General features: G+C 42.6%; 2 protein-coding genes across 4 annotated transcripts; one reads left to right on the plus strand and one right to left on the minus strand.

The window, feature by feature from the left end:
* The first annotated feature begins 2 nt into the window (after positions 1-2).
* oit3 (oncoprotein induced transcript 3) lies at positions 3-7,834 on the plus strand. 2 transcript variants are annotated; one of them, XM_053620470.1, is made up of 9 exons: positions 3-729; positions 2,779-3,153; positions 3,245-3,358; positions 3,718-3,840; positions 3,931-4,053; positions 4,689-4,801; positions 5,202-5,614; positions 6,274-6,373; positions 7,126-7,834. In XM_053620470.1, exons 1-9 carry the CDS (start codon positions 654-656, stop codon positions 7,282-7,284), a joined length of 1,596 nt encoding a protein of 531 aa, XP_053476445.1. In that variant the 5' UTR covers positions 3-653; the 3' UTR covers positions 7,285-7,834. The 2 variants fall into 2 exon arrangements, with proteins under 2 accessions (XP_053476445.1, XP_053476444.1); XM_053620469.1 differs by having other exon boundaries at positions 5-729; positions 4,641-4,801.
* An 851-nt stretch (positions 7,835-8,685) lies between these two features.
* Positions 8,686-11,605, minus strand: pla2g12b (phospholipase A2, group XIIB). Of its 2 annotated transcripts, none has more exons than XM_053620496.1 (4): positions 11,227-11,605; positions 10,620-10,696; positions 9,809-9,974; positions 8,686-9,502 (listed from the first exon to the last, which is right to left on the minus strand). In XM_053620496.1, the coding sequence occupies exons 1-4, from the start codon at positions 11,582-11,584 to the stop codon at positions 9,384-9,386; spliced, it is 720 nt and encodes a 239-aa protein (XP_053476471.1). In that variant the 5' UTR covers positions 11,585-11,605; the 3' UTR covers positions 8,686-9,383. The 2 variants fall into 2 exon arrangements, with proteins under 2 accessions (XP_053476471.1, XP_053476470.1); XM_053620495.1 differs by having other exon boundaries at positions 10,608-10,696.
* Positions 11,606-12,183: the final 578 nt, after the last annotated feature.

The raw sequence follows: 12,183 nt of genomic DNA on the forward strand, positions 1-12,183 counted from the left end.
AATGGAATTTGCAGCTCAGATGTCTGCGCTGCACAAACGTTACATTATATGCATGATTGCGTAGAAACAAATACTCTTTATCGTGCTGATTGGATGCTCCTCAGACAGCTCGAACAGAATATATTCTCCTGTGTCTTCATCTTGTTTCAATGACCGGTGCAAAGATTTAAAGAAGATGGTCCTATTGAACCACATGCAGTAATCTCATATGACTCTTGACACATTCCAGCTCATGCTTCTTAATGGCATCAATGATTAAAGAAGCAATTCATTTAATTATACACTGGCGAAACTTGCTTTGGTCAGGTCTTTGCTGCCAGGAGTGATTGAAATTGCAGTGTCGATGATTAAGCGAGCTCTGGGCAGCTGCCAGGATCTGTATATGGATTGTGTATGAGCTCAATGGAAGACTGATTGGTTTGGGAACAATGAAAGGATGATCCTGTCACTGGCCGGAGGTGTGTGTGTTGTATGGGGCTGGAGGACAGGACTGAAGGTCAAGGTGAGACAGATGTCCTATCTTCTACTCCACAGTACACAACTCTGACATGGACCCATCCCTCATGTACTGAGATAGCACGCTGCAGATTTAAAGACCCTGCCCTTATCCGTAATTCTCATAACGGACCCGCTTGTGTTAGACTGCGGTCACCATGCTGTTGACTTTGCTGGTGGACGTCCTCTTAACTATGTCGGCCCTCCAAATTGTGGCCTCTGATCAGATCACGGGTAAGTGCGCTGCATTTTTAACTTGTTTAACGGGTCATTAAATACTCGATGTTGAGGTTTCGTATCGTCACTTGAAAGCTCGGTATCTTGGGCATTGGTTCACAATATTTCATAAACTTATGATGGATAATTGGCTACCTGGAGAAACACACGGTGGGAACTCGTTGATATTGATTTGCCGGATTTCAAATGGAGTAGATTGGCAATACCAGAGTGTAGACAAGTTATTGTAAGTCTCAAGATTTGCCACTCAAGTTCTGGACCAAGGGTGTCAAACGTACAGCATGCGGGTCAGGACTGGTCCAGTAATCTGGCCCCGCAAATAAATGTAAAATCCATGTTCTAAATTAGAATCGTCTTGTGGGGTGTAAATGAAATGAAAATATGAAAAAAGAGCTAGTCTCCATTATTTCACTACGTGGCAAAATCTCAGCTACTGTGCAAATAATAGGTCATTTTTTGATGAGAGTTGGAGTTGTTGACATGTTCTTGATTTCTAACTGATTTTTTTGGTTGACGTAGGACTAAGTGTAATGTAACCTGTCCCCTACAATGGCCTTGACTCAGAGTTATAAATATGTCCGAACGAGCTGCTCGTCAAGTACTAGGCGATTTATAATGCAGTATATTTGTATAAACAATAAATGTCCGTTTTGTTGGGGGGGTTTTTTTGTTTGTTTTAACCAACAAACAAGATATATGAAACTTAATGGATGGACAAGTTGATAATTCTCTTTTTAAAACTTTTTTCAAGTCTGCTCCATCTACAAGTCTTTTCGATTCATAAGTACCAACTGGGAAATCCAAGTCGCTGGTGAAAAAACGTCAAGTTTTTATTTTGTTTGTTTGAGTCTGGTCCAAAACAATCCCTGTGACTCAACTGTGTTTTATAATATGTTAGCTACATCATATGTACCTCATCCACCCAGACTCGGCCCGGTTATCTAGAGTATACTTTGGCTATCCAAAAAAAAAAAACAACGTTGTTGTTGTGGTGTTGTTGGTCGACGGGACAGACTGGGAGGAGAGGGTTGAGATGATTTATCTTGGCAGTGTACGGGAATCTTGTGTTTACAGCATGTCACCTTGACCTGATCCTTGGCCTCCAATACTTCCCGTATTAGCAGAACATCCTAAAGAGATAGAGACCTCTGTGCACTCTGCTGTTACTAGATTGCACTCGACTGCTATGACTGCTTTTGATGGTGAAAAGGAAGTGATGAGGAATACTATATGTTCTTTCTACTGGGTGAGTCCATAATAATGGATTTGAATGTGGACTCTCAGGAGCAAGCTAAATAAACCTAAACAGGCCAATCCAATGTTCTGTTAATGATTTTAGTGCAACGTTGCCGGAACAGCTTACTTAAGCGTTTGAGAATTTCAGTTGTGGAATTTTTTTTCTCTAATACCCGTAGCTAGAGCCAGACTATAGTAAAAGGTCAAGTTTTAGCAAAAACACTGATCTGCATCAGTGGATCTCAATGACCACCCAACCACCTCTCTATAGGTTATTCTAGGTATTACTCGCTTCACTCCACATCATCCGTCATTTACAACAGCACCAGCTACTTACCATCTTAATGAGTTTGTACACAGAGAGAGAGATAGATAGATAGATAGATAGAAATATTGATTAGCCGGTGCTTATTCATTCTCTGGATTGAGGCTTTCTCTGAAATCTGCTCACCTGACTGAGAAGAAAAGATCCTACATTATTGAATCTGACTTCACAAGAGCAAATTGTTTTAACACTGACTCAATGGCCAGCAATTATTCTGTGCTTAGTTAGTCCTTCCTTTAAATCTGTATGGATTATTCCCTGCCTAAGGGTTGGTATGAATTTATTCAGTTACTGCTTAGAAAAAGAGAGAAAAAAAAAAAGATGTATAAACTCACGTTTGATCCACACTCTGCAGATTATCAAGTGAATGCATGAATGGAACTTTTTGTAAATCCATGTTAGTCCTTTTGTATTTATACTTAGGCATGCTAATTTGGGTGAAATACAGTATAGTCTATCATTTTCATCCCTGCATCCATGGCCAGCTCCAGATCCCTGCTCGGCCTACATCAGTCTGAATGAGCCCTGGAGGAATACTGACTACCATGTCAACAACTCAGCTGGTGTGCCCTTGTGTGACCGGCATGTAGCCGGTGAGTGGTACCGCTTCACTGGTATGGCCGGTGACGCCATGCCCACCTTTTGCGTTGAGGAGAACCACTGTGGCACCCACGCACCAATCTGGCTCAATGGCACCCACCCAATGCCTTCCGATGGCGTCGTCACATTGCCTACATGTGCAAGCTTCAATGATGACTGCTGCCACTGGCACGGGACGGTGGATGTGAAAGCTTGTCCCAGGGGTTACTATGTATACCGCCTGCCGCGCCCCTCGGTATGCTTCCACGTGTACTGTGGCCGTAAGTCTGCCTTCCTGCCTGCTCTAAATTTTTGCTTACCTGTTTGATTTAATTGCTGAGAATATAAGCATGGATTATTTGTGTGTGGTAGATTTCTACGACATCTGTGACGAAGTGGAGTGCACTGGTCCAGACTGTCCACTGCAACTTGAGTGCCGTTGCCCTGCTGGGACTGTTTTGGGGCCAGACTCCCAGACTTGTCTGGGTGAGCCAATAGACAGTGAGGGATGAATTGTGGGAAAATGGAAATGTATAACAGTATCATTTAAATCTCATTTGGGGTGACAGCCATTTTACAAAATCACCGCCATTGTATAATTAATGTCTTCCCAACTTAAATGCTATTTTGTCCCGTCTGCTACCAGTCTCTCCTTAAATGAGAGAGAAATAAACGAAAGTATTGTATTTCATTCCTTCTAAATCTCCATTCAATATTAAGTAACTACCAGCCCCATGCTGTCGCAGAGTAAATGGCTGTTTAGTGATTTTGTCTCCCTGCTGTCATTTACTCACAATTGTCTTCCCATTTCTTATCATTTTTCTCGCTCTTGTTTTTCACTCAAGACATAAATGAGTGTGAGAGTAGCAATGGTGGATGTGCTGAAATGTGTTTGAACACCAAGGGCGCATGGCGGTGCGAGTGTGGCCCAGGCCGAGTACTGGATGCCGATGGCCGGACCTGCAGCGGTAAGACTCAGCCAGATTTAGCTTAAAGTAAATTCACAACACTTCACACTGATAATGTAGTTTGTTTACGGTGTTTTTGACTGCATGCAGAGATCGCGGGCTGCCACAACGTGAATGGAGGATGTAGCCATGGATGCTCATCAGAGGATGACTCGTATTACTGTCACTGTCCAAGAGGCCTAACGCTGGGGGAGGACAAGCGAAGCTGCGAGGGTCAGCTAAGACTAAGCTCATATGTATATAGTTTTCCAAGTGTATGTGTGTACTCTGTGGAACTAAAGATCTCGATTCTGATTTGGAGTCCTTTTCTGTTCTCAATGAGAGAGAGAAACGTCTGGGCTTGGGCTAGGTTTAGATTGGGCTTGGATTAGTGCTGGTTAGGGTTAAGCTATAGGGTTAGGACTGGGCTAGAGTTTGGGTTGCCTAGGGATAGGGTTGAGCTGGGAATGTCGAGGGGCTTGGGTTAGGGTTTTGCAAGAGTTACAGTTGAGCTAGGGTAAGGGGGGAGGCTAGGTTTAGGGCTCACCAAGGCTTATGGTTGGTTTGGGATTGAGCTAGGGTTAGGGTTTGCCAAGGCTTTTGGTTGTGTTGGGTATACGGCTGGGCTAGTGTTGAAATTGGCCTAGGGGTTAGGGTTAAATTGGGGATAAGTTGGGTCTAGGGTTACTGTGGGTCTAGAATTAGAGTTGGGTAAGCATGGGCACAAGTTGGCACAAGGTTTAACAGCTTTTACCTGGAAATCAATTGGATACTTCCATCAGATTACTGATGTTAAAATGGTGTGTTTATTTCCTGTCCAGTGCCTGTGCATTGTGATCCCAGCTCTATTGATGTGTCTGTTCCCAAAGACCTTGTGGGTGGCCTGGAGCTCTTTTTGTCAAATTCCTCTTGTCGTGGAGTCTCTAATGGCACTCACATCAACCTTCGTTTCAGCCTGAAGACCTGCGGCACCGTGGTCAAGGTGATGAGAAACACGACAACCACTAATAATCTTCATCAGTCATTGGAGGCATTTTGGCCCACTCAGGAACTCACCTGAGTAAAACTTTCATAAGAAAATACAGGACCCTGATTTGGTGCCAACAAGCTTTCACTTGTATTAATCCAGATTAATAATGTAGAATGGTGAGGAATAATAGTAAAATTCTGACTACAGTGGGCCCTGAAACATTCACTTCAGAAACTAAGATGCATGACTTCCTGTAATCGTTTATGTGTATTCTGAGTTCATTATCTTAACTTATCTCTTGGCAGAGGCAAAAAGGTTTTTTGCAAAAATGTCCTGGCCGTCAGTCTTTACAAGAGCCTCTGGACTACTAGCTACAAAGCTTTTCTGTCTCTCTCTCTCTCTCTCTCTCTAGGTAATTGATGACAGAATTATCGGCACAAATCTGGTCACCGGACTGCCAAAGTCAAGTCCGACCAGCAGTGGAGATGTAATTGTACGCACCAGCAAACTTTTGCTGCCCATAACGTGCGAGTTCCCGGGTCACTACGATGTATCAGACGGTTACCTTCCCAGTGTACGCAGCTCTGCACTGGAGCTGTCAGGACACAGCGAGGGCATCTTTCCCTTCACACTGGAGCTGTTTAAGAATGCAGAGTTCTCTGAGCCGTACAACAGTCCTCCTCAGCTGCGCTTACGTGATGCGCTGTACTTTGGCGTGGAGCCACGTGAGCGTGTGGAGGGCCTTGCTGCACTCGTGGAGACCTGCTTCGCCACGCCTGGCCCCAATGCTGACCAAGTCCTCAAATATTACCTCATTAAAGATGGGTGAGTGATTTGGGTATTCAGACGCCCTGTAATTTAAGATTGGTTCTGTTCTCCAAAATGGTTTATTTCAGACAACGACAGAGTCCAGCTCTTTAACAAGCTCTGCCTCGTCTTCTTTGGCCCCTTTTAGTAGTTCGGCGTTGTACTCTGGCTTCTCTTTCATTTTTCAACTTTTCCATACATTGACTATACATGCTGCTTTTTACGGCTATCAATGTTTTCTTTTTCATCCACGTATGTAGCTTCAGTTAAAAATAGCTAGGGCCTAACTGACCACTTACTGGTTACAAATTCGGACCCGTACACCGGTCATTTTTCCAAGTTTATTTCAGATTCTGTGATTTTTACATTCATTGGCTTTACATTCATGTCAAATCCATGCTGTTCAAGACCTCACTAGTGGCCTGGGCACGTGTCCAGTAGGCCCGTTTGGTAATCTGTCCTTGTAATTATGCGATGTTAGTCCTCAGATGGCCTCCATAATTCTTCCATAGTTGATTTCTCTGGCTATTTTTCAGCAGTTAATGCTTGATTATGGCTAATTAGTTGAAGAACGTCAGCGACTAGTAAAGTGAAGGTCTGGTTTCAAATGTCATCTTCAGTGTCACAATATTCCACTAGAACAGAAGTCGATTATTAGCTCGTTTTCTTTCTGTCAGCTGTATTTCGGATGAGATGGTACGCCAGCTCTCAGCTAAAGATCAGCTCTCCAAACACTACCAGGTTCCTGTCTTCAAGTTCATCGGCAGTGACAACAGGGTGAGTGAAAGCGTGCGCGCGCACACACAGGCTTTCTGCAGTCAACTGTCTGAGATTGAGAAGCCCTGTTCCATATATTACCCCTAAGCCCTGTTGTCCTCCTTTGCTGACACGGTAAGCTAATCCTTGAGTCCTCAAGGGTGGATGGACGTGACGGCAAAGTCGGACAGCAGTCACAAAATCATGTGCCAGTTTCCAGTCAAATGCTCGTGTGATGCCTATTCATTTATTTCCCCCCATTCAAACACACGAATATCAGAGTCTTTTTGTCAGTGAAATCATCTACATGATTTGTTCGTTTATGCAGATCACGTAAGCCATACTCTGTTCGGTGAACTGTGATCTGCAACAAATTCTAACTAACAATCACAAGGAGTTTTAGCTAAGAGACCACCGTTGAGTCTCCATTGATGCGGGCTTTGTCAAATGCTTTAACGAGGGTGCTTCCAAGTGTCATTTTGAAGTCTAAAATGAGAATTGGGACACCTTATGGCCTTAAACCTTGCTGACACACACATGGGAATCAAAAGAGCAAGTTTGCCATTAGGGACAGAAAGTGCGAGACAGAGAAGGTGAAATAAATCTTTACTGTTTGTATGTTTTTGAGAACCAAAATATTTCCTTGCATTCCTTAGGCAATGCCAAAGTCAATAATAAAAATACCCCAAATATATAGTAAAACTAAAGCGTGATGTGATTTGATGCTGTAGATCAGCTTGTAACAGTGACTCGATGCCTTTTTGTGTGTGTAGGAGGTGTACCTGCACTGCCGGGTGGTAGTGTGTGGCGAGGGAGAGTCACGCTGCACACAGGGCTGTCGCAGACGTCTGAGGCGAGACCTCTGGACTGAACAACACCAGGAGAAACGCACACTAACCGGAGGACCCATTCTCATTCTGCCAGATCTGTAACGCACACACACACACAAATCTGACATCCACCATTCCATCTATAACCTTAATGCCAGTTACACAGACCCCATTAACCCCATACTGACGATTGAATGTGTTCGGCCATTCTGATACTCAGTGCATCAAACGTGCACATACTGTACATCTCAGCCTCAATTCAACTCAATTCAACGCACCGACATCACACTCGTTATACCTGAGCCAATAAAACTCCCTCTTACGTCATCATAGATCCGTCTTTCCTCCGAGTTCATGGAAGCACTGAAGCGTCGACATCCATTTTCTTAGCTAGTCCTTAGCCATTCCAGAATATAACCTTTAATACAGAATGTACATTTATGTCAATTACAAATGATCATGACAGCAACATTTGCATACAGTTTTACTATGCGAGTGCTTTGCCATCAGATTTTTTTTCATATGAATTATGCATAATAAATTTTTTATATATATATATAATAATATATATAGTAATAGTTATGTAATATGTCATGTTTGACATGGATTAATATTATTTTGCTCAAAATAAATGAATTTTGCTTGCAATTTGTTGCAGCCTCTCCAGGCGTGTTAACATGCAAAAGTATTACTGTATTAAAATTCTGCGCTAATGAATTCTATGCTAATGTCGCAGCGGACTGTGCCAAAACATCGGCATACGTTTTGACACGCCATACATCTATAATAGGGGTGTAATGCGATGCCACTTTGTATAACTGTATCTGTTTAGTGCTCCAAATATCCATATCTATATTCAGATTTAAAAGCAAAATGGGTGTGGCCTAAACCAAAAAAAAAAAAAAGGTTTTTAATTCTTGTTTATTTATTTATTTATTTATTTATTTATTTATTTTTATGAACCCTACCACTATGCACCTGGAAACACAGGAAATCACTGGGGACAAATTCCAGAGGTTAAAATGTAAGCACTGTTAGCATGGTGTGTGAATTCCTCAACCTCAGCTACAACAATCCAGTTCATAAAGAGTCTCAAGAGTTCCTAATCGTCCAGAAACATAAACGAACCCTAGCCTAATTTTAACCCGCGTCATCTTTACAAACGATAAACAAGGGCCGTGTTCATTTGTTACTCCCTCAAGCTTCATATCGGACCACTTGCTTGAACATGCATGAAAATACAAACCTCCCATGGAATCCAAGTCCTGATGCCCACCTCGAGTCCCAACCAGATGTCCTGTGAATCTTTCTGGCAATCCTCCTGAAAAAATATCTTTTCATCTGTACTTGTATCTTTTCAATCCGAATAACATATTCGCATTCGGTTGCATCGTTACTACATAATCAAATACGTAGCTATATCTGTAGACACAGATTTACCAGAATGATTTCCTACTGAAAAGCCATTTTAGTCATGTATGGAGGAAAAACACTTACAATATGTGAAGAGCAACACAAGTCTGATATTTATTCAGAATAACAAGAGGTTCAAAATAACTTAGTGATGGTTAGAAGATGAATCATGTTAATGATATTCTTGTGTCTTACAATGTTTATAATCTGTGTGAAATGAAACCACTCTTTTGCAATGTAGATACCAGTGTTTGGATTGTATAAATGGGTGAAAAGTTTAATGGGCAGCGCTACACTTGAATAAATTACCAATATATTGCATTTTATCTGGGGTACACACTGACATTGAAAGAAGAAGAAGGGAAAAAAAAAAAAAAGTACTTCCAACCAGTCGTAATGTAATGTGCTGTTCGACTTCAATTTGGAATTATTATTACTCCACTCTTAGAAAGCTCTGTCTAATTTGTTTTCTCATTCAGAACAACTTAACCAATCTTAAAACATTAGCCCTATAGGAGTACTAAAGGAAATGCTCTCCTCCCACAGCTCCATAGGAGTTTATCATTTAGGAGTTTACCATTACCTGGAATTCAAAACCCATAGCTACATACACTTGATAAAAAGGGATGATGAGAACTCTGGGAGTCAAGCATTTCATTGTTGTTTGCGCCACTTGAGTCTTTAGCACAAGCAGTCTCTCTTAGGAGTCCTTGTGAGCTCTTTTTGGTGGAGTTTGAAGGCGCTTGGTAATGGTGAGTCATTGTGCTTGGCAGGAGTAGTGGTAGTTCTTACAGCTCGTCTTTCTCCTCTCCCTCACAGATACATGCTGCCCTCTGGCTGTTCATGAACGGTCTGCAGCCCAGAGTCCATACCGTGTTGTACATGGTGTCCGCAAACGCCTCACAAGCTGAGAGAGAGAGAGAAAAGACCGGCAATTTATACAGTCATTAATTATTCTCAAGTACACATTGTACAAAAAAAAAACAAGTTCCTCTATAAGATAAGACAAAGAAAGAGCAAGCCAGAAAGGATAAGACGTTCGAGTGTACAAAGTGCAATAGAGTGTCAATGCACAGGAACAGTTACCTTATCTTTAACAGTATCAGTATCGTGCGCTGTACAGTTCGCACCTACGAGACTCCTATCTTGTTTACTTCAAGCAAGCACAAATGTGAATGTGTGAGTCATGAGTGCGCATCGAAGCACTTCTCACCTTCAACCTTTGACATGAAACCCAAGCTCTTCTTTAGATCGCCGCAGATGCTGTGGAGGCACCAACGGAACTTGGTGTCGCAACGGTACTTGTTGGAACCGCACGTGTCATAGCATATGTCCAGCTGGTTACAGCACTTGGTCATGGCTGGGATGCCCATGTCCAACTGGGGTAGAGCAATGTGTAGAATTAGTGCATGCTGGGATTTTTAAAGCTTCTATTTATTTTCATGAAATTGATTATATGCTCTAGAAAAAGGGGTTCCTTGGGGGTGTGGATGCTTGAGTGTCCTAGCTTCCTAAAGAGCTTTTTACTTTTTCTGTAAGGGAAACACTTCAGAGCTGTTTAAATGTACTCTGCATAATTATTTTATTTTTTATTTTTTATAAATAAAGATACCAGACTGTACTATATCACTGGGGTGGTACCATCAAGAGTGCATAATTTATACCTTTAGTGTCTTAGTATAAAATATACACACTTGTGGTACGACACATGTCTCCTTGATGGTACCACCCAAGTGACAAGGAAAAGTGCAGTTTGGTACCTTTATTTCTGAGTGTTGATGGGTCGACCTAACCTTCTCCTCTAGTCTTTTAGCCATTCACTCTTAACCCTTAAGCATTCTTCAGATTCTATTTCGAACCCTACAACAGTGTTTCCCTGCCTTTATTTATCCACTGAACCCTAAAAGAACCCTCGTGTATATGGTTGGTACAACCGCAGTATGTATTCTGAGCTCTGTAATGAAAATGGAAACACATGCTGGTGTTAGTTTGTTAGTTCAGAAGACACATACACTATCCGGTACCTGGAAACCAAGCAAAGAGGATGTGCAGCCGTTGGGTTCAGGCATCTGGTAGCCTGGACGAGCTTGAGGAGCTTTACCTGTCAATCAAAAAACATGTCTGTGATAACACTGATACATTCCACACCTTTTCACTTACACGGACTGACTCAAAAAAAGAATTCAAGATTTATCGTGTGTGCTTAGGAAAACAATGGTTCACCTAGCACCCTAAAAGTTCTTTTTCCTAAAACTGTATTAATAGACTAGGTATATCACTGCTAAAGTGTGTGTATTCCCAGGGAAGGACATAAGGTACAGTAATTATTAAAGACTTTTGCCAGTGAGCTTGAGCTCCGTCTGCATAAAGCTGATATTTTCTGCAATACTGTTGTAACACTTAGCATTTAACACTGGCTCTCCAGTGTTAGTTTAACGAACCAACACACGAGCATCGATCAAATCAAAATGAAAAGCCGAAACAAGCTTTGCCCTCTCAGTTCCCTTCAGCATGAGTTTTGGGGAGTGTCCATGGCTAAGAGTGGTATGATCGACACGAAGTAAAACCAAGCCGTTCACTGGAATCACGTCATAGCTCTGTCAACATCAACGTTTAGCTTGGTTTGCTTACCGTATCTGCAGCGGTACTGGCAGACGCCATCACGGCCTCCCATCAGCTCCAGCAGCGAGTCAAAATACCCATTGACGGCTTGAAAGCTGCCTCTGATGGAGCTCAAGCCCCACTCTGAGTCTTCCTCATCATCCTGGGTAGCGCTCGCGGCAGCGCCGGCCTGGTTTCCCTCTGCCGGAACATCAGCTTGGGCTGCTACAGCGGCAGCAGCTTCTAGAACTATATTCACGTTTGGCTCTTCAGCCGTTGCAGCCTCAGGAGCTGACGGAAGCTCCTCAGCAGAAGCAGGAGGGATGAGTGTGGCAGCCAGGGCTGTGGAGAGGCAGAGGAGAAGAACGAGGGCACAGCGAGAGACCATTGCGAAGCAGTGTGTCTTGTGTGGGACAAGTGTCTGTGGAGTGAAAGAGTGAAACAGCCTGCCACTGATAGTGCCTCATGGACAGGACTTTGATCTCCGATTAGATCAAGCAGACAGCGAGGCACTGGCTGGTGCTAAGGTCAAAGGGCATAGCAATATCTTTTGCCAAGGGTAGGAGAGAGAGCCGGTTTAGAGCCACACACCCTCTTTAATCTTCACTGTAGCTTTTATATCTTGTTCTTCTTTTAAAATAAAAGCCACTTTGTTTGATCTTCTTTAGCTTGAAGAGCCTAATCCTGTCAATCTCTCTCTCACTTTGGATAAAGTACAATCATGCACTGGAGACTCAACATCTTTGGGGGGGGGGTGGGGGGGCAGCTTTATTTGTATTTTTTTTTTAACAAAGGTGAACAATACTTAATACCAAAACCATCTAAACTGAAAGTGTGAAAGGTTTTACTATATTACAGAATGCACCATGAAGTCATTGGGCTAGGAAAACATTGGCAAGGCTTGGGGTACATCTAGTGGTCAAACAGATGCACAACATAAACACACAATCACTGCAAGCCAGCAAATGGTCAAAGGGCAACCTGTTT

This window comes from Ictalurus furcatus, chromosome 3 (assembly GCF_023375685.1).
Source record: "Ictalurus furcatus strain D&B chromosome 3, Billie_1.0, whole genome shotgun sequence".
NCBI classification, from domain to species: Eukaryota; Metazoa; Chordata; class Actinopteri; order Siluriformes; family Ictaluridae; genus Ictalurus; species Ictalurus furcatus.

Excerpts from the sequence above, each read along its gene's own strand:
- oit3 (XM_053620469.1), top strand. The coding sequence starts at position 654 with ATGCTGTTGACTTTGCTGGTGGACGTCCTCTTAACTATGTCGGCCCTC. Across the intron at positions 730-2,778 it reads GGCCTCTGATCAGATCACGG|CTCCAGATCCCTGCTCGGCC; the intron begins GTAAGTGCGCTG and ends ATCCATGGCCAG. Across the intron at positions 3,841-3,930 it reads CGATGGCCGGACCTGCAGCG|AGATCGCGGGCTGCCACAAC; the intron begins GTAAGACTCAGC and ends GACTGCATGCAG.
- pla2g12b (XM_053620495.1), bottom strand. The coding sequence starts at position 11,584 with ATGGTCTCTCGCTGTGCCCTCGTTCTTCTCCTCTGCCTCTCCACAGCC. Across the intron at positions 10,697-11,226 it reads CCAGTACCGCTGCAGATACG|GTAAAGCTCCTCAAGCTCGT; the intron begins GTAAGCAAACCA and ends TTTGATTGACAG. Across the intron at positions 9,975-10,607 it reads GTTTCCAGGTACCGGATAGT|TTGGACATGGGCATCCCAGC; the intron begins GTATGTGTCTTC and ends GCTCTACCCCAG.